This window comes from Quercus robur, chromosome 7 (assembly GCF_932294415.1).
Source record: "Quercus robur chromosome 7, dhQueRobu3.1, whole genome shotgun sequence".
In the NCBI taxonomy this organism is placed as follows: domain Eukaryota; kingdom Viridiplantae; phylum Streptophyta; class Magnoliopsida; order Fagales; family Fagaceae; genus Quercus; species Quercus robur.
This window is the reverse complement of record NC_065540.1, coordinates 40,912,108-40,934,261: the sequence shown is the minus strand read 5'-3', so window position 1 is coordinate 40,934,261 and position 22,154 is coordinate 40,912,108. Positions and strand designations below refer to the sequence as shown.

Here is a 22,154-nt window from a genome sequence, read left to right as displayed (position 1 = left end):
CAAGAAATGGTCCTAAATACTGTGAAACTTGCTGTTAGAGTAGTGGATCTTTTTGTTTGGATAAGTAGAGTTATGGAACTTGCTCAAAGATTCAACACTGACTACTTTTAAGGTAATGTTTGAAGCTTTTTTATGTGTGCTGCTTTACTGAATTTTCTTTAAAAGCATAGAAAAAGTAAGGTAAGGTTGGAAGCTTTTCTCTGAATCTATGTTATCACTGTATTTTTTATTCCTTTTGTTGTAGACATGAAAGTACTGCTTTTAAGTTTTATGTAGAAGGTCAAAATCACTTCAGAAGTAACGAGTTGTGACTATTATTTATCAACCAACTTGAATTGCTCATTCTAGTCAAGGCCATTTCATTGTGAATCATGTCTAACCATCATACTGTTATAGTGTTATATCATTGAAATCTAATCCTCATAACACAAAAGAAAGTTTTCAGTAACTCATGCTTTTAATTCTTAACAAAGAGTTATCGGTACTCAGGCTGCAATTGTTTCAACATAAAACCTCTTCTGCAAAATGTTTTCCCCATTTTCAGGTGTTTGACCCAACTGAAAATGTTACTTCTTGCTTTTATTGACTTATTGCATTATATACAATGTCGCTTCTAGAATCAGAATAAACAGGACATATAAGGGGTCTAGGAATTAGGACTATGGTAGCGGGAGAGGCTCTTTGCGCATTACACTTTCACGAATTTTATCATGATAAATTTATTTGAGTTAAAACATAGATATCAGACATGAATGACCAAAACAGATGTAAGCCGATCTAGTGACTTTTTCAACCCCATTCTGACCAAAACAAAAGAAAAAGAATGGACTGAATTGTGATAACAAATTGTCCATTCAACACAATTTTCAAAGATGTCCAATTAGAACTCATCCAATTAGGGGACCACCATGACATCTGAACACTACCTGAATCTTACTGGGTAACAGAACATAGCCATAAATGACACGGGGGAATCTAAATGAATAAAACCCATCTAAATTACCATGATTAGCCAGATAAAACAGAGTCTTTCCAAGTAAAATTGATATAATTGAAACAAAAAAACCAAAAGAGAGCAATAGCTAGTCTGCATCATTCTACTAGCTCACCATCTCTGGGAACCTGTGAGATTGAATTATGATAGTAAGTTAGTCTACCAAATCAACTCTTTATCTCTCAACTAAACCCTTCCCTCTCACTGTTCTTACCTTCTAACACCATATTCTCGCTGATCTGACCTCCTAAGTTCATACTCTCTTTCTTTGTGATAGCATCCTGTTTTTTATTCCCAATGTTTGCTGATCTGAAAGATGATTTAAATAAAGAGATTTGTTAGCTACCCATATATGATTTGCTGGTTTGTTCTTCTGTATGAAAATTGTCTGTGATTTGGTTCCTCTCATATATAATTTCTCTGCCCAATTAGGAAATATGGTGCAAGGTGATATTTTTTAGCTGCTCATATATGATTGGTTGTTGGCTCTTATGGCTGAATGTTATATGTGTTTCGGGTTCTCTGATGTGTCATATGGTGTACGGAATGGCCGCAAGTGGGGTTGATGAGTTGTGTTGTATAATGATATGCATGAAGCTCTTCTTTGTTGTTGTTGTTGTTATTGTTGTTGTTGTTGTTGTTTTTTTTTTTTTTTTTTTTTTAATTTTTTATTGCTTTTAATGTTACGGTTCATTTCCTGAAATTCACTCTACTAGGATTTTTTAAGGTCTCCTGTATGACATGGATTTTGGGGCTAAGGGAAATAGAAATTCCCTGTGAAATGATCGTGAATGAAATTCTTTGGAACTTGCTCTTTTCTTTTGGTTAGAGTTGTGGAACTTTTTATTTTTGTGGGATAAGTAGAGTTGTGGTAATTGCTCAAAGATTAAACATTGAGTAATTCTATGGTAAAGTTTGAAGCTTTTTTATGTGTACTGCTTTACTGGATTTTCTTCAAAAGCATGGAAAATCCCTGCTTGACCTTTACAAGGTTAATCTTTGTTGCACTAATTATTTTTTCCCTTCTTTATGTGTTAATTAAATGACAGGTTATGGTAAGTTCTTGTATTCTGTTGTTTTTTGGCAATACTAGTTCATGAAGCTTTGAGAAAAACCTGGGGGGCTGTCTATTCAGTCCAAGGTTTTACTCCTTGCGTACCAATTATTTGAGAAAAGTGTTATCTATTACTGGGATTGAATCACCTAGTTTATTTTTTAATGGAGCTTTGCACTTCATAGCATATTCTCAGGACCACAAATTCATTTTGTCCTTTGACCTCAATGAAGAGAAATTCCGAGAGATAATACTGCCAAATAATTACTTTGATGAATTATTTTGAAAGTTTGAACGACTTATGGTATTTGAAGGATCGCTGGCTTTGATTACTATTGGCAAAGATGACGAATTGATTGAGTTGTGCCGCATATGGGTGAAGAGGAAGTATGGTGTTGTTGTTGAGTCTTGGACTCAAAAAGAATTGCCATTGTCAGATGTTGAGAACTTCTTTGGCAGTGGTGAACTTGCAATTAAGAAGACGACATTTTCTTATAAACTCTTTCCATTTGACCCTGAGAGTCTAAATGAGAACAATCTCATGGAGAACATAGTTTTACTCAAGTGAAGATGTTAGGAAGTATCTATGTTATTGCTGTGTTTTCTAACTTTCTTCCTTCTACATAACTGAATTACTTTTGAAAAATCACTTTAGAGGTTATGAGTTGTGACTATTATCTATCAACCCACTTTTAGTGCTCATTCTAGTCATGGAAATGTCATAGTGAAGAACACGTCTAGCCATCATAATGTTATTTCATTGATCATAAGATAATTATTACTGGGTTTGGAATCAAGGTAACAATGGAAATTTGATCCCCAGGAAACTAAAGAAAGTTTTTTGATCCCCAGGGGTAACAATGGAAATTTGAAATCACTTTCTTCAGTATGTAGTTATGGGTCATCTTCATTTCAGTACAAAGAAAACCATAATCCACAAGATATTTAATTAATGATCTGAAAATATTAATAGCTTGGGTTTTTTCTTTTGTTGGATTAATAGCTTGGGAGTATTTTAGAATGAAAGTTATTATCATTGGTTCTTTTCTGTTGAAAATTTAGTGGATTTATTGTTGATCGAATTTCACATCCTTATCTATTTGTGAGCTTCGCCCTCTATAGCATTACCAATGGACCACATATTCATTTTATCTTTTGATGTCAACTCTGAAATATTCAGAGAAACAATGTTGCTGCAAAATTTGTTAGATGAATTCATTCTAAATTCTGAATGCCTTGGAAGGTTAAAGATAAGCTGTCATTGCTTTGTGGGTTTATATAATGTTGTTCCCCAGTATACGGGAATGGCTTTGAAATTTTTACTCATTTGAATGTGCTTTTAAAATATGCTTGCTCATGACATCTTATCAATGTTCACGTACCTAAACCTTCTTGAACTTGTGGAGTTCAAAATGAAGAAAGTGATTTCAAACGAACCTACTAATCTCCTTGTGAGAGGGTGGCCAAAGACCTGCTTATGTGATCCAAGCTTATGGAGTGCACTGTGAGGGTATTGAGTAGAGTTCTTGATAAGAGAATTTCCTGCATCGGGCTTCTGTGTTAAAATATGTGATATTGGTTGATGATGGAACTTTTGGATTTAAGAGGATAATTCTATCAAAGAGTTTTTTAAATCTTAATCCTTCATTGAGGAGAAACAGATAGTTAAGGGCTCCTTTCTCATTCTTTGAGCAGTCTCGGGCCATAGAGAAGGAATTGCTGCAAGTGATAGAAATTTTCTCAATAAATTGCAATTCTGCAGAAACTGATATTGTTGTCTAGTGTGGGCAAATTTTGAATGGTGGTAAGTTCAACATCAAGATATGACAAATAGAACTACAATTGGTAAGAATACTAACTTGGTTGCTTTAAATCATATAAGGCTATAACCAAAATGAGCTAGGTGATTTCTTTGACAGGAAGTTCCTAAATGCTGCTTCAACAAATATAATTTTAATTAGAATAATCTTAAGCATGTAAACGTTATAGAGAAACCAAACGGTTTGGATGCAGCACCTTATCAAATCTAATTTTAACATTCTGTTCATATCTTTGTCACATACACTAAGAGTGAGATGGAAATTTTTTGGGGGGTATAACTTTCTCAACATCCAAATGAACCACATCCCATTAGTCTTCACATGCCCAGTTCATTTGATAGGAATATGAGATTAAAGACAGCTGCTCCTAACAACATTGAGGCATAACCTTGAACTTCAAAAACAATAACCTTCAGATGCATCTGTTCGGCCCCTGAAGCTCTTAACTATGTGTTTCTCCTCATCTCATTGCTCAATGTTACAATACCGTTGTCCTTTGCAGTTGTCTGGTCTGCAGATACTAGTACTAGACTCTCCTTTGTAATATATGCATGGAGGGTAGGTTCATTTCTTCAGAGATGTTGAAATTGGTATTGCTTTGTTAGTTTTGGTGTTTCTCTCTACTGATATATGTTCTTTTTATTCAGTTTGGGTGGCTGCAGAAAACATACTAGGAAGCCAAAGTGATGGATGTCTTCAATTGGAATAATAATATTCTCATCACCTTCATATGCTTCTCAATTTTATGTGCAGCCAAATCTGTTACTGTTAGTTCCATGGACAACTTTCCCCCATTAATAATCAATCTCAAAATTAAAAAGCTTTTATCTCAAGAACCAATCAGAAGCTCACTGCCTCAGGCATTTTAAACAAATTCTGGGAGGAGATTAATGTTGCAACACAAAATAAGCTAGCCCAGTCAAGGGTGATGCAGAAAACTAGAAAATATCAAAATCCCATCATGCATTAACTCAAAAAACCATTCATCTCTTATCAAAAAAAAAAAAAAAGCCATTCATCTTTTGCTACAATAGAAGAAAAAGTCCATTATTGAGAAAGCTCCTCTAAATCTTATCATCCAGGACATGCATAGCTTGGGTTCACTCCCTCCCACAAAACTCATCTTTCTATGGGTTTTATCCCAGTGAGTCTTGGCAAAAAGACTCCCATGGGCCGTTTTCCTAACCCAGCACACTTGGGCTTTTTCATAAGAGGCTAGGATTCCGTGGAGTCAGGGCTCTATCTCCCAGTGAAAAGAAAAATATAAATTTCCTTTAGTTTAAAACTGTGGACTTGCGAGATTGAATCTGTGTTGGTAGTTGAAAAAGGACAAGATAGCCCATTTTGTATGAGTTTGCTGGGCTCAGACTTAACTCATAATAGATTAAACCCATAAGTTGTCTACAGCCTAGACAACATGTCAAGGGCAACCAAAAAGAACAAAAAAGAAGGATCTTTGATTTTCACACGTCCATAAGTTCCTGTATATTTTTTTGCATTCATTTTTATATGTTAAAATATGGACAATTCTCAATCATTCGTGATTAATTATTTATATAAAACTAGTTACTAACCCATGCGATGCACAGGAAAGCTATTAAATATGAGTTATTGCATATTTTCTTACTATAGTTCAAGAGATTATTTTAGCTGAAAAATACTATATTGTCCATAGATATCACAACTTAAAAATAACAGTTAGAATAAATTGGAACGCAAAAGTTGTCTTTCAACTTAAATGTTCATGACGTTGCATTTTAGTAATAAACTTCCCACAAAAATAATAAAAATCAGTGAAAAATAAAAAGACTTTTAATACAAAAACATGGTGAAATACAAGTGTTATAGAGGCAACATCTCACAAAAGTAATACAAGTGAAATTTCATAAGCTTAGAAGAGTAGGTGTTATGAACGCAAGTTGAACATTTCTTTTATGAGCACTTTGTAGCAAATCTATCACTGTTTTGTCAGTGTTAGCTAGCATTAACGTCCTATAACTGTGAACTGGCTCTACAACTGTGTACATGAAATTCATCACTAACAGAAGATGATTTTATTAAAACAGCAATGGTTGAGCTAGAAAAAAAAAAAAAAAAAAAATGAACCTTAGTCTTACCAACCAAACATGAGATGTTTGTCTTCTTGTCCTTGTTTCCTCCATGAAAGCAGGATTATAATTGAATGGAGTTATCTACTTTTTGTCTATGCTAAACCAAACCTTTCATACCTCTAGAAAATATCAGCAACCCCTTCAATTAGAACAACAATCCCAGTAATTTAAAGCAAAATCACCAATACCCTTTTAAAATGACTGAAATGTGCAAACTGCTTTTAAATTAGAATCTATATTTTTTTATATTAGAATCTAGATTCTTTTAAAGGATCAGGCAATGGTGTTTTTTCTCCAGGAGTTTGTTATATATTTTCAAATTCAAATTTGAGCTTTCCCAATATTTATGATGTTGTCAAGAATCACCACATATGCTAATAGTACAATGTAAAATTTTGAGAGAATGACTATAAGAGATCCCATGCATACAATCTAATAATGTTGTAAAAATTTAAATATTTTTGCTTTCTTTCTTTGCCTCTTTCGTGACATCCAAGAAAGGCTTTCAAATTCGTGATTTCTTAGCCCCAAAATAGCCAACAATGTAATTTTATTTGAGATTCTAATTTCAAAGATCCACTTTAGCCACTGCATTCCTTGATTTCCTTTAGCAACCAAATACAATCTTTTTGGGAGGAAAAATGAAGAAAAAAAAAGGCCCAAACAACTATATAAAGAAGATGCTCAAATCTCAACCAAACTAAATAAAAACCTAAAATTATTCATATGTATTCTATTGCTACACTTTCTTAGTAACTAAACAGAAATCATTATTAAAAAAAGAAATTGTAATGGCACAAAAAGAGAGAGTGTTTAAAGAAACCTCATATAATATGCAAAAGTACTCATCAGAATCCATTGGCAGCCCATGTAGGGAATACTTGTAGTCAACAACAGTGCAAGGCTGCAAACAATTTGCTATATAAATTAAGATCATTCCCCAAGAAATATTTATCTAAAATAAGAGAGAGGAATGGAAAGGGACATAAATAATAAATTTGAAATCTCCAACACCAAAAACTAACATCAATGGATTTTAAAATCTCCAACGTACTACCTAGGGCCTTCAGTGTTATCACATGCAATCATGTATCAATCACCCCTTCAACCCTGTTAATCCTTTATTTTTTATTTTTATCAATAAGTAAACCTTTTAGTACTTTCCCTGGTCTAAGCACCCTCAAATTTCATAGTGGTACTCATTATTAGTGTAGTAATCAGTTCTTAAATTAATTGTGAAAATTGGTTCTTGCAAAGCAAGTCCTCCACTTTTCAAAGGCAACAAAGCAATGAAAAATAACCCACTATTTGCCTATTAGATTCAATAATCAATAAATCAGCTTGGATCATAGTGAAGTCTCACAAAATATGCTTCAAAAATAGATATGGAAGAAAAAATAACATAGCTCTACCTTTTCACTTTGCTATTGCTGGAATTTGTAGACAACTTCTAAACTTTATAGGTTCAGTCCTTCGCTATGCATGGTAGAAAGCAGAAAATAAAAGTCAGTAGTTGGAAAGAATCTTAGCTTCCATGGTTATACCAAAATTTAAAATACAAACCTTACCATAACTAACAAATAAAATTTGTAGATAAACAGCAAAGCCAAGGTTGTAGAAGGACATTGGAAAAGAAGTTAGGGTCTGCAACCAAACAAAGAATCAAACAAAATCCCTCAAAAATCTAGATGCTGCTCTTAAAGAAGATTCTTATAAAATTTATTTTAAAAAATAGCATGATTCTTTGACAAAGTACAAATTCTACATATATACCCATAAAAATTAGATAAAGAAGTAATAAAAACAATGGTAAACTTGAGATGAAATAATAATTAAACTAAACATAAAACCAAGCTTGACCATAATCCATAAACTTAAATTAAATCCAAACACAAACAAATGACTCACAAAAATATCAAGGGCATGCCAACTCGTCTAATAAAAGGACAGGAAATATCATTACTATCCCAAAAGATGAGCATCAAGTATAGTATAAACCTTAACTTGTATTATTCATTCAAGCCATCACCTGTATGAATAAGTGCAAAACATATTTTTCACTAGAATTTTAGACTCTACCCGTAAGAGAAATGGCCTATCTATTCTATTTTAAATATTTTAATTTTTATATATACTAGATCCATCACACGTGGTTTGCGTGTACAATATAATATATATATATATATATATATATATTTGGTTTAGTATTATAAGGTTTAAAGGTGATATATAAATAACCATATATTTTTTTAAAGAAAGAGGTAAGATAACATGGAATAATATTTAAAAATGAGATAATAATAGTGTCCTACGTTTTAGGCTGAATGGAGAAGATAAAGTAAAAAACGTAAAACTTAGGAATAATAAATTACTCTTTTAAACCGTTTGTATTTTCACACAAAATGTTGAAAACCAAACATGAAATCCTATTATTAATAGTCTAAATAGATTAAGTCAACAATGCATGCAATGCATAAAAAAAAAAAAATAATAATACAATTTGATGGGGTCCAAATCAAGTTTAGATCGTCCATAATGGTCATCCATAACCAAATCACATCCAAAGGGTTTTACAAGGAAGGAAGCCCAATAGAGACACCCTAAACATGAATAAGATCCCTCCATAAAATATTGCAACCGTCCAAATTAGGATGGTCATCCATGGCTCACAAGGTATGGATGACCAAATGACACTTAGCTAATTTTAGAGGAATTCTCTACAAGCTCTACGCAATCAAACCACTATCTATCATTCTAGAACATGGGAAGGATTCCCCAAAATCTACTCCATTTTCTCCATTAACTCCACACATTTCTCATGATGATAGTGGATCCAAACAAGTAGACCCACTCTTAACTCTCTATAAAATGATCAAGTCTCATTCAACCAAGGTAAATTCTACTATTCACAATTCACCATCCTTGTGTTCTAAAGAGAAAATTGACTTAATCGTTAGAGGTTCCTTGGCTAGTTCACATCAGTCACCCTTGATAGTCTTTTCTTTCTCTTCAGGTTATCAAGCCATCACTGTAACCCGAAACATTCAGCCTACTAATTTTCGTGAATCATCAAAATTTATTTAAAAAATTGATTTTTCCTCTCTTAATTTAGTATATAAATATAAAATTTAATAATTATGATGGAGTAATAGAAATTTATTATGATTGTATTAATGTATATGAAATTTGATGTGGATTCCAATTAATTCAACTAATGTGTAACCTTGCGCATATGCACGAATATAATTAAAAAATCACAATTAAACGATTTAAATTATATATTTTAGAAGATGTTCAAATTATACACGGTATTACGCTTTTTTTAAACTATACGTTTCTAAAATATGTAATGGTTTCTTATTGTCTATACTATATATAAAACATTCTCATTTTTCAACTGGACTTTTATGTGGTTCAAAAATACCCTCATTAATGAAGAATTAACTTCATTTAGAAATAGGGTCATAAATGTCAAATAACAAATTTCATTTTGAATTCCAAAAGAGAACTCCTAAAATTTAGAATTTTTTTCCCTTCACTTTCAAAAAAGGAATTTCAGTTACTGCTTATCTCTAAAGTTTATCCTTTTTTTTTTTTTTTGAAAAATAAAAATATATATATTTCTAAATTATAATAGATGCAAATTATTAATATTTGCCAAAAAAAATAAAATAAAAGAGTCTTTAAGCAAGCTCTCTTATATATATATGTGTGTATATAATTTAAAATTTAATTAGATTTAGATTTTTTGATTTTTACACCTAATAATTCACTTGCTACAAAAATTAAAAAATTAGATAAACACATGAGTTAAAATTGAATTCCAATTGAAATAAAATTTAAAATCTAATTGGATTTGAACTCTTCAATTTCTATGCTCAATTTAGACACATGGCACAAAATTAGACTCTAATTTAAAATTCTAATTAGATTTCCTTTGTGAAAGCTCGAATTTGTGTAAAAACATGAGCTGTTTAGACCCCCCAAAATAAATTACGGCTCGATTGATTTTACTCCAACTTAAACTAAGTGCAGTATAAAGTAAATGCGAGCGAATAAATAATATAACTACTCTAAGCCATATTCATCAAATCACAACAGTAAAATGAAAGATAAAAGAGTAGGGAAAAAGAATGCAAACACAAGATAATACGCCGATGTATTATCAAAGAGAAAACAGAAGAATTCGGCAAAAAACCTCTTCGCCGCCCTCCAAGCGATAAATTGATCCACTAGAGAATAAGTTGGAGTACACGAATAATAAAAGACTCTCCAAGCCTAGTCTACCCCATGTACTTGAGCCCTCCAAGCTCTTGCTACCAACTGACTTAACGAAGTCTTGTCTTCTCTAACTCTCTAGATCACTCAATTTTAACCCGATTGCATCCATCAAACAAATGGCTTCTTTCAATATTTTCCAGCAGCACCAAAACCTCACTTTACACTTAGGATGAGTGTAGTAAGTGTTTGGGTTATCAACTTCTCAAGGATTTGGAAATGGAGAGATAGGAGTTGAGGAAAACCACAATGGATTGTGTAGAGAATTGTGGGTATGACAATCTCTTACTCTCAAGGGTAATGGCAAGGGTTTTCTCTCTGAAAAACACTCCACTCAATATGCGGGTAAAGTGGGTATATATAGTGGGGTAGAGACCTGGTGTATCAGATATGAGAAAATTGGCAAAACAGAATATTTCATGGGTATCTCACGGGAAGGCCTTACTCGCGAGACACTCGCGAATACCCGCGGAAACCAGCTGTCACCATCTGTCATGATTCTTCGCATTCCAGTCATGTGCTGTGCACATGCTTCACTTCATGGGAAGGCTTCTCGCGAGCTACCTGCAAAAACTTCTTTGATCTTCAATTTACCTTGAGTCTTCACACTCTCACACACACAACCATTACAATGAAATCCCATATAAAATACAAGGTACAAAAGATTGAACAAAATTACAATCAAATTTGATATGAAATTATAGTCAACACAAAATAGTTGTAAATCACAACTTTACACTTTGAACTTTGCTTATTAAAATATACATATATTGCGTTTATAAATATATATATATATATATATATATATATTCCCTAAAAAAGAATCCCATGAAAGGCAGATTTTTTTTTTTTTTTTAATAATTAATGTGCATTGAATACCAAACCACGTGTGCATACCAAGAAATGGAGAAAACATAATTTGTAATGCTGTCAAACATGCAGGAAGTTTCTTCTCCACTATTTTGCCAAGAAAGAAAATGAAGGAATCACACAGAGGACACGTGTAATTTGTGGGAATTTTTTTTTTTTTTCCTTTTTCTTTCTTTAAGAAGCTGCCTATACTATGTCTATGTCAAACTATGGTTGGTTAAAGTGTGTTACAACATAACAGATTTACCATCATCATATTTTTATTTTTTTGTATATATAGAATCATAAATACCCACTCCTCCCAATATAACTTTGTTCTTTTATTTCTCCAAAAAAAAAAACTTTGTTCTTTCAAAATATTCTCCACAAGCATGAAGCCAAAGCTGTTATTGACAGCAACCATAGTTTTGCTCCTCTCTCTCTTGATTGCTGTACCTGTTATGCGTATCAGATATTCATCTGATGAAACACCCAATAATGAAAAATCTTCCAATAACAAGTTTTGGCAATTTGAAGCTATTCCTATTGAGGGTGCAGTTGGACCAGAGAGCTTTGCTTTTGACCCACTTGGTGGAGGCCCTTATACAGGCATATCAGATGGTCGGATCATCAAATGGGATCAAAATCAACGGCGTTGGATCAATTTCGCCATAACTTCTCCACAGAGGTATGCCTTAATTCCTTATCATAAACCATTTTTGTTTTGTATTTGGTTGATTCTATTGTTGAAATTATTCGATGAAACTATATGGTGCACACAGCACAGTACTCGTCAATTGTGTTCATATGCATGGCAAGGCCAAAGAATCATTTAGTTGCATACATGGCTGAATTCAAATTGGTATGAAGTTTTGAAGGTCAAAAACAATGAAATGAGATTTGCAAGCAAATGGAAATTGTGGTTTCTGGTTAGTTTGGTTCTGTTGAAGTATGTTATCCAATGAGGGTATGGGTATGTAGCTTTGCCATACGTGTCAGTTTGTTTGTCGTGAGGTGAATTTAACAGTGTGTTAGGTTTTGCTTTGCTTTTATCGAAAAATCCATCATCCCACTTTGAATTAGTCTTGTGGTTGTGACGAGGTTTTGTATGCAAAATAATGTTATTATCACAAATTATTTTATAAATTTTTATAAATGTTGGTATGGTTAATTTTTTATTGGTTTTTATTTAGACCTACTATTAATATCAGTTTTTCAATTATCAATAATTACTCACCATATCAACAGTTTATATAAAATTTTGTAAAAGAATTCGTAGTTTTAGCATTATTCTTTGAGTATACCAATCATCCAATTGGTAGTGACAGATCACCTTCTAATTAATTAAGTTTAATTAATTGATATGATGGAGAGCTACTCCTGTCTATGGACTACAGTTCTTGGACTCGCCCTTTAACCCAATGGCATGGCAAAGGGCAAGCTGAGTCGGACTTTCGTTGTATGGCGGATAGAATCATAATTAGACCTATTATAAATGTTGGTATGGTTAATTTTTTATTGGTTTTTATTTAGACCTATTATTAATATCAGTTTTTCAATTATCAATAATTATTCACCATATCAACCGTTTATAAAAAATTTTATAAAAGAATTCGTAGTTTTAGCATTATTCTTTGAGTATACCAATCATCCAATTGGTAGTGAGAGATCACCTTCTAATTAATTAAGTTTAATTAATTGATATGATGGAGAGCTACTCCTGTCTATGGACTACAGTTCTTGGACTCGCCCTTTAACCCAATGGCATGGCAAAGGGCAAGCTGAGTCGGACTTTCGTTGTATGGCGGATAGAATCATAAGATCCCGCCAAGTGGGACAGATTAGCAGCCACTCTATCCCACTTAATAGGTTTTACTATATCTCTAACTACTTATATGCCCCGCTGAATCACAAGCTCATGTTACTAAACTCGATAATTAAAGTTTTAAGGACTTAAAAAATTAATAAATGTCAGTTTTAATAAATAAATTAACTTCTCTCTCTATACTAGATTTGTAGAGACAATTAAATGTTCCTTACTCCCAATGGTTTCTTTTAACCTTATTAATTTTAGTGGCTTAATTAAAATTAAAAAATAAACTGAACAAGTTTTTAAAAAACAGTACATAAGTTAGGAACTCATCTAGTTTTTATTTTTATTTTTTATTTAACTTGGTTTTTAAAATATCACTTTTAGATATAGATGTGTTTTTTAAACTTAATTTTTAATTAAAATGGACCAATAAAAAAAAGATATAGGCATATCGGCAATGAATAAGTTCAGCAAATAACAAAATTTTAATTTTAATTTTTTTTTAATCCAAACTAGCACTAGCTTGATAGATTTTTTATAGGATTTATTACTCATCATTTAACTAAGTACTATGATTGTCTTACCTTAAAAATGTTCAAACTTCAAACTACTTCATACGTATCATATGTAAAATATAGACATTTTTAAAAAATTTAGACATTTGTTGTCCACATTTTACACAAAAATTATTATTGACACTTTTTATTTTTATTTTTTTATATACAAGATATAAATTTTACTTTAACTTAATTTAAGTTTATATGTGTGTAAAAACTCCCTTTTAAAAACTTGAATTCCAATTTTTACCCCCCACACCCCACAAAGCACTTATAATTGTGGAATAACTATCACACCATGAATGTGTGGTGATATTATTTAATATTCACATATTTTTACATCAAATATACATTTTACGCTCGATACAAAAGAATACAGAATGAAAAGAGTAATGAAAGCCCTTTTACAAATGAATTAGGGATGCTGAATTACAGCATAGTGCATCAATACTCAAGGGAGGACAGCCGACCTACCCTATATGGCCAAGGGCCCAGGATGTCCTTGTCCTCCTCAATAGTTTTTTTGTTTTCCTTAAACCATTAAAAGAAAATACTTCATTGAAATAAAACCTATAACTCCTTGCATAAAATAAAATTTAAAATAAAAACCTATAATTCCAGATTATTTGGTGGCCCTGCACGTTATTTTATTGTATAATAGTTGCACTTGCAAAGGGAGGACAGCCGACCTACCCTATCTGGCCAAGGCCCAAGGGCCCAGGATGTCCCTGTCCTCCTCAATAGGTTTTTTTTTTTTTTTTTTTTTTTTTTTGTTTTCCTTAAACCATTAAAAAGAAAATACTTCATTGAAATAAAACCTATAACTCGCATAAAATAAATTTTTTTTTTTTAAAAAAACCTATAATTCCAGATTTTTTGGTGGCCCTGCACGTTATCTTATTGTATAATAGTTGCACTTGCAAATAAACTTTTCCTTTGGACCAAATTAATAAATATATCAATTGTTTTTCCCTTAATAAATATATCAATTTTACATAAAATTGTTTACCCCTCTTCTTAAAAATGAAAAATCACTGTTCTCTTCATTTTTTTAGCAAAAGTGTACTAAAAATCATTTCCATGTACTATAATAATAATTTCGGTCTCCCTTGTAATTAACTCCAAGTTAATAGATGAAGGAAAATAAAATTTTGAATTAATGTTACCAAATTATCAAAGAAGGTTGTTTCTCAAAAAAGAAAAATTATCAAAGAAGGTAGAATTCTTAATTAACTAATTAAGTTAGTTGACATCTTCTTCTCAAAAACAAAAACTTGAAACAAAAAAAAGAAAAAAGAAAAAGAGGTTAGTTGATAGTTGACCAGTGGCGGCTCTAGAAATTTTGTTTTGGGGGTCATTAAAAAATTTTAATAAAAAAAAAAAACTTGAATATATCGAGTTATCGACAAAAAAAAATTAATACATAAAGTTATACAATTTTCTTCTACAAATTTTCAAATTTTAAATCGTTATATGATAATTCATTATGAGTATCTATTGCCAATGTGGGTAGCCGTGAGCCTATAACCATTTTATTTTGTTAAGTTTATCTAACATATTTATTTTTATGCTATTGCTATTATCTATTTGTTATTGTTTTTATACAAAAATTTTAAGCTAAATGACTAAACTAAACTCATTAGTTTAATATTAATTATTGACACACACAACCACACTCATTCATACATAAACTTATACGCTATGTGTCTACATAACCAATCAAATGCTTGGACAATCACTAACTTTACAATTTTTTTTTTTTTTTTTTTAAGTTTTACTAACTTTATAACAAAAAGTTATTATAACATGATAACAATATACACACATGTAACAAACCATCTCTATTTCCTAATTATTAAATTATATAAATTTATATTATATTTATATTGTACACACAATTGTCCACACGCATCATAATTCACACAAATAACATTATAACAAAAAGTAATGCACACAATCAAATTAGATACACTCACACACATAATATAAATTTATTAAAAAAAAAAAGGAAGTAATACTTACCATTCACAAACACTTATACTTTACTCTTAGAGTTGGAAATACTTGTAATAAGGGTGTGCAAAATTTAAGTCACAGTGTGCAAAAATATTTTTAAAAATAAATTAAAGTATTAAGCTAACCAAAAATAATAATATTATATATATATATATATATATATATTGAAGTCACGGGTTCATTTGAACCCCCTGAATATAAAGTAGAGCCGCCCCTGCAGTTGACACCTGACATCTTTGGAAAGATCTTTTATCCTTTTGTGTAGGTGAGGTCCATAGTCATCAATATTATGTTGACTAGCTTGCAACTCCCATATAGGCATGCAGCTGCAGCATGCTGTAGTTTAAAAAAACAAAAACAAACAAAAAGTAGTTTATTGGCCTATTTATATACTTAGTTTTTTACTTTATAAAATATTTTTTTGTTACTGTGATTTAATGAATTTATTTAATGTTTATGCTTTTCAATTAAGTTATGGAAATTGAGTGATTATGAAAATAGATTGGATAGGAATTGCCAATTTTTTTAGAACATCATCAAAACTTTTATTGCAATACGTGAATTTATAATTTTATATGCGGTTTTGTTAAGAAAAATTTTGATTGATTTAAAATGAGTTGGAAGCAATTTTAAATAGGCTTCACGTTTTTTTCCCCCTTTTTGAGAAGAATGTACTAAAAATAGGCTTCAAGTAAAATGTGCTAAAAATGGTATTGATTTGGTTTGATATAGTTTAAATGGGTCAGAAATATTTAAAACTAGAGAGATGTAATTGGAATGACATTTAGCACAAAATTAGAGCATGTGAAATCTAATTAGAATGACAATTCACACTTGGCACAAAATTAGAGTGCAATAAAAAATATAATTTGAATCTTTGTTGGCTTATATTGGTTTTCATAAAAATAGATGCCATAATTATTAAAGATAAGGACTTCTAAAGGAGAGGATTTGCTTTGGTGTTAGGTTTTGCTTTTATCAAAAAATTTATCATCTTACTTTGAACTAGTCTTGGTGGCCTTGAGGATGAAATGAGTTTTCCAATGACTCATCCAATTTGTGACAAATCACCTTCTAATTAAGTTCTAATTAATTGATATGATAGAGTCTTCTCAAAAAAAAAAAAAATTTTGATATGATAGAGAGCTACCCATCTATGGACTATGGTGCTTGAACACACCCTTTAACCTATAGGTGAGGCGCAAGTTAAGATGAGCTTCCATTGTATGGTGGATAGAACACTGGACTCTATGTTCTTGTGTCATGTGGGATAGACTAACAGTCACCTCATCCTATTTTAAACCCGTTTTGCTATACCTTTAACTACTAAAACCAAAAAACAAAAAAAAAATGCTCCACTTTGTTATAAGTTTATGTTACTAAGCTCGACAATTAAATTTTAAGAACCTAAAATTTAAAAGAAGAAGAAGAAGTCAATTTTAAGAAAGAAATTAACTTCCCTCTCAAATAGATTTGTAGAGACAAATAAATGTGCCTTAGTCCCAAGGATTTCTTTAACTTAATTAATTTTATTATCTTATATAAAATTAAAAAATAAACTTAATTCTTTCTTTTAAACCAAAAAAAAAAAAAGAAGTGAATTTAAAAAAAAAAAAAAAAAACTATATACGAGCTTACTAGGCTTTTTTTTTTTTAATAACTTGTTTTTTAAAATATCATTTTTTTTTTTAGATATAGTTTTTTTTTTTAATTAAAATGAACCAATAAAAATAATGTTATAGGCATGTAGCCAAATAATAAGCTCAGTAAAATCATAAATTTTTAAGTTTTTAAAAAATCCGAACTAGCACTACCTTAATAGGACTTATTACTTGTCATTTAATTAAGACTAACACTGCCTCACACCAAAAATGTCCAAACTCTATGGTCTATACACTTCATATGTAAACTGTGGACTTTTTTTTTTTTTTTTTTTTTTTTTTAAATGTAGACATGGTGTCCCCATTTTACAAAGACATTATTATTCATACTCTTCTATATGAAATGTTCTAGGCAATATCCGCACTTTTATATAATATGCTCACATTTTACACAATACATGTAAATATCATTAGATTGGAAACAATGAAAGTTGTGGGAGTAAAAACCAATTGGTAAGAGATGTGACAATTAATTTATACATGTAGGATTACAGATATTCCACAATGAGATACTTGAACAAGATAAATGACACCAGAATCTCTTTTATAAGTGTAATGCTCAAGAACAAGCTTACCTCTCTCTCTCTCTCTCTCTCTCTCTCTCTCTCTCTCTCTCTCTCTCTCTCTCTCTCTCTCTCTCTCTCTCTCTCTCTCTCTCTCTCTCTTGCCTTGAGCCTCTCCTTATACTCCCTCCTTTCTACCTTTCTTGGAATGTGCTATTTTCATACAACTAGCAAGTTACTTGTCCAACCAGACGTCTGCACCACATGTTGAAGATAGACTTTTGGGGTTTTAGGCACTGTTTAGGTTAGTTAATCATTAATAAATGCGACTATGCCAGGCATGTGAATTTAATTCATGTTAAGATGCTTGTTACTTTATCAAGAAGCTTCATTATGACTCTTTGGATGTTTCCGTGTCTCTTTGTGCTCTTTCTTAGATACTCAAAAAGTACTCTGTGCTCGGTTGCCAATGGTGAGATCGTCTCTAATACACTTCGGCAAAAAGGTATCGGACTATTTTCCATGATCCGAGGTCCATCTCCCTTTTAATGGGCTTGCCACTACATCTTGTCAATAGGAAATGGGCCCATCTCCCCCATCAAGCCCAATGTTTCCTATATTTAAGACCACTTCCCTACAAAAGCCCTATTTCAAATTTGTCCCTTACAAATTACATATGCTGCACGTCGGCATAGAACATCAATACTCATGGCCTCATGGGAGGACGGCTGACCTACCCTGTGGGCTATAGCCAAGGGCCAAGGATGTCCTTGTGCTCCTCAAATTTTTTTTTTTTTTTGGGTAAAAAAGATACTTCTAGTTTGAAATAGGTTAAAAAGGGATGTCATTGCGATAAAACCTATAATTCCAGATTATTTGATGGCCCTGCACGTTATGTATTTGTGTAATGGTTGCAATTTTGAAAGGAACTTTTCGTTTGGACCAAAAAGTAAATATATCAATTGTTTCACCCTTCTTTTTTTGGGGGTAAAAATTGTTCCCTCTAATAAGAATGACATTTGGCATAAAATTAGAGCATGTGAAATCTAATTAGAATGACACTTCACACTTGACACAAAATTTGAGTGCAATAAGAAATATAATTTAAATCTTTATTGGACTTTTGCTTTAGTATATTACTAATCACAAATGAGTATAATATCAGAAAACTGTGTATAAAAACATACAAATATACTTATAAAATGGTAAATAATGTTAATAATATACTTAAAAACTGTAAACAATGTTAATAATATAGTAATTGTAATCACATAGCACGTAAATTCTTTGTGTATATTTTTCTTCTCTCTTCTTTAATTAGTTTTGCATAAGTGAGTTTATTTTCACCACATATCAATATATTAAAATAAATATCCAATTAACACGGCATTTGACACGCACGTCAAGAAGACAAGATTACAGGAACAAAGAAAATATGCAATCTAATGTGATTTCTCAAAATATTAATATATATTACACCCATATATATAGTGTGAGACTGTATATTTTATTTTTCAACAACTCGTATTAGTATATTACCACTGGCATTGCTGGCAGAGATGGTTGTGAAGGGCCACACGATCATGATGAAATGGAACACATTTGTGGGCGTCCATTAGGATTGGGCTTCGACACAGCCACAGGTGATCTTTATATCGCTGATGCGTACATGGGCCTATTGGTTGTGGGCCCTGATGGAGGCATGGCCACTAAGGTTGCTACACGTATTCCCTTGGGTTTCACCAATGGTTTGGACATTGATCATCGCAATGGGGTGGTGTATTTTAGTGATAGCAGCTCACAATACCAAAGGAGGTATGTCATTTTAATATTGCATAATTTACATACATCCAATCCCTACCATTCTAGTAAAATTGGCAACTGAACAAATTCTTCTCAAAAATAAAATAATAATAAAACAAATTCAAATTTTTTTTTTGGTTGTCGTAAAAGATAATATAACTCATAATTTCCAATGGAGGGAATTTAATATCTCCATTTTTTTTTATTGGAAAAAATAAAAATCCACCTTTAAAAAGTGAGAAACTATTACTAAGGAGTAATCAATAATTCAATGATGTAAACTAGTATCAGGAAACAATTGCATATATATATATATATATATATACACTATAACAAATTTACACTCAATCAATTATTGTTGATGATTGATTAGAAATTTAAAAATTGCATAAATGTATAAGAAAAAATGTATCATGTTTAACATATGCCAACTATCAATACAATTTTAGAAAATGTATCTCATGTATCAAATATATACATCATTTTTCTCACAATACGTGAGTCTCACATATCTGATTTATGAAACAATTACTTCATAATACTGAGTTAAAATTCACAATAATCCATTAAAATTACTTCTCATGTTTCACCTCCAAAGAGTTTCAATACATACAAAACCAACATACAACTCATTGATATATATAGACTACTTTCTATTTCTAACTTCCTTTTAGTTGGACTGCATAAGCTAGCTATATATAATATTTGTGTTGTTCAAATATTCCTCTAGCTACCATCAACTTATAGATTTTCTTTTCCTAAAATATTAAAAGTGTACATGACATACTTGATTATGCAGGAATCACATCTCATTAGTACTAAGTGGGGATAAAACAGGAAGGCTAATGAAATATGACCCAAAAGACAAACAAGTAACTGTTCTTCTTAAAAATCTTTCATTCCCCAATGGTGTAGCATTAAGTGAAAATGGCCACTACATTCTAGTTGCAGACTCCACCAATTGCAAAATCATGAGGTATTGGCTAGAAACATCGAAAGCTGAAACTTTTGAAGTCTTTGCTCAACTCCCAGGGTTTCCAGACAACATCAAGAGAAGTCCTAGGGGAGGATTTTGGGTGGCAATTTATTCAAGAAGAGAAAGGATCTTAGAATGGATGCTTTCCTATCCTTGGATAGGAAATGCTTTGCTTAAGCTTCCTTTTAACATTACGAAAGCTTATGCATATTTAGCTAAGTGGAGGGCAAGTGGAATGGCAGTGAGGTTGAGTGAACAAGGTGAAGTATTGGAAATATTTGAAGAAAAAAGTGGAATTAGATGGAGATCTATTTCTGAAGTGAAGGAGAAAGATGGAAACTTATGGATTGGATCAATAAATATGCCTTTTGTAGGCATGTATAAGAGTAATTTTTAGATATTTTCAGAGCACTATGAATAGAGCTCTCTTATCTCACATTCATAATAGGATCCGCTCATTAAATTCATAATAGACCTCACAATGAATGTGAAAGGAGAATATAAATAAACCTTTTTTTAGTTCCCTTTACAGTTTTTATAGGTGTTAAGGTGTAAACTAGCAGGTTACCTATGTGGACTATTATCGGTCTAATATTTCTTGAAGGAGCAATAATTTAAGAAACTAAACTTCTTTCATTGACGTAGTGGAATAATGATAGAAAGTGTAGTGAGCCCTCTTGAAAACACTTGAATAGTTGAATGCCAATTACAGTGATTTAGCACAGGGCAAAAGACAATGTTGACATTGAAACAATGAGGAAGGTTTGTATAAGCTTTGTTATTTTTGGTATCGGTTTGGAGCTTGATAAGAATTGGAGATCAAATCTTTAAATTGCTTCATATGAAGAACTTTGATTGAAATGAATTAATCATTTCAAATCAACATAATCAGCCCATGAATTTCATCGATAGAATTTATTTATTAAAAAAAAAGATTTTTATATTATATATTCGAATCATTACTAAAATGTAAACTTATGTTGAGATGATGGGGAAAAATAAATTTTCGAAAATGAATATTACAAAGAAAGGGTTTTACGTGTAGATTTGTATGTTTTTAGCTATTTCAAACTTTAGTTTTTTTATGGAATAATAAAAGTAATTTTTTTTAATAAAGATCAGATCTGAGTATGTGTATGAAAAAACTAAGTACTAAGTACAACACCTTAAACTAGGAAGTACGGACACTTTATTTAGGGTATTGTATTTGTGTCAAATTTGAATGGAAAAAACATTTATTTTCCAATCAGAACTAAATGATTATAAACTCTATTATAGAATGTGACAAAGCAATTTAAACTTGATAAAATGACAAAAGTACATATTTATTTAATATAGCCAAATTATTAATTTGGTATTTTACTTCTACATGTAATATTTTATCACATTCACGGGCTTATATTGGCGGTACTACTAATGATTGTGAGAGCAACTTATCAAGTAAACATAATTAGGCGCGGAGATGCCGTCACCGATCCAACCAACTGGTGCCGATCTTCCTGTGCCGCCACTGCCACCGACCGACAGAGCCGATGCCGGCGATAGGAGTGCGAATGGACTTCCGATGCCAATGCAGTGCAATCATCGGAGCAGAGAGCCCGAAACCGTGAGAGCCGAACCAAACCAATACCTGCATATAACTTTCAATTTCAAAGGTTTGGTCCGTTTGGATACGACGTCATTTCACTTTCACCGAGTATCTATTTTAATTTTTTTTAA

The 22,154-nt window shown here is 31.6% G+C and overlaps 1 protein-coding gene across 1 annotated transcript; it reads left to right on the top strand.

Moving 5' to 3' along the window:
- Window positions 1-11,359: 11,359 nt before the first annotated feature.
- On the top strand, window positions 11,360-21,075 carry LOC126693451 (protein STRICTOSIDINE SYNTHASE-LIKE 2). The gene is made up of 3 exons (XM_050389412.1): window positions 11,360-11,794; window positions 19,214-19,471; window positions 20,259-21,075. The coding sequence occupies exons 1-3, from the start codon at window positions 11,499-11,501 to the stop codon at window positions 20,830-20,832; spliced, it is 1,128 nt and encodes a 375-aa protein (XP_050245369.1). The 5' UTR covers window positions 11,360-11,498; the 3' UTR covers window positions 20,833-21,075.
- The last annotated feature ends 1,079 nt before the right edge of the window (window positions 21,076-22,154 follow it).

Excerpts from the sequence above, each read along its gene's own strand:
- LOC126693451 (XM_050389412.1), top strand. The coding sequence starts at position 11,499 with ATGAAGCCAAAGCTGTTATTGACAGCAACCATAGTTTTGCTCCTCTCT. Across the intron at positions 11,795-19,213 it reads GCCATAACTTCTCCACAGAG|AGATGGTTGTGAAGGGCCAC; the intron begins GTATGCCTTAAT and ends CATTGCTGGCAG. Across the intron at positions 19,472-20,258 it reads AGCTCACAATACCAAAGGAG|GAATCACATCTCATTAGTAC; the intron begins GTATGTCATTTT and ends TTGATTATGCAG.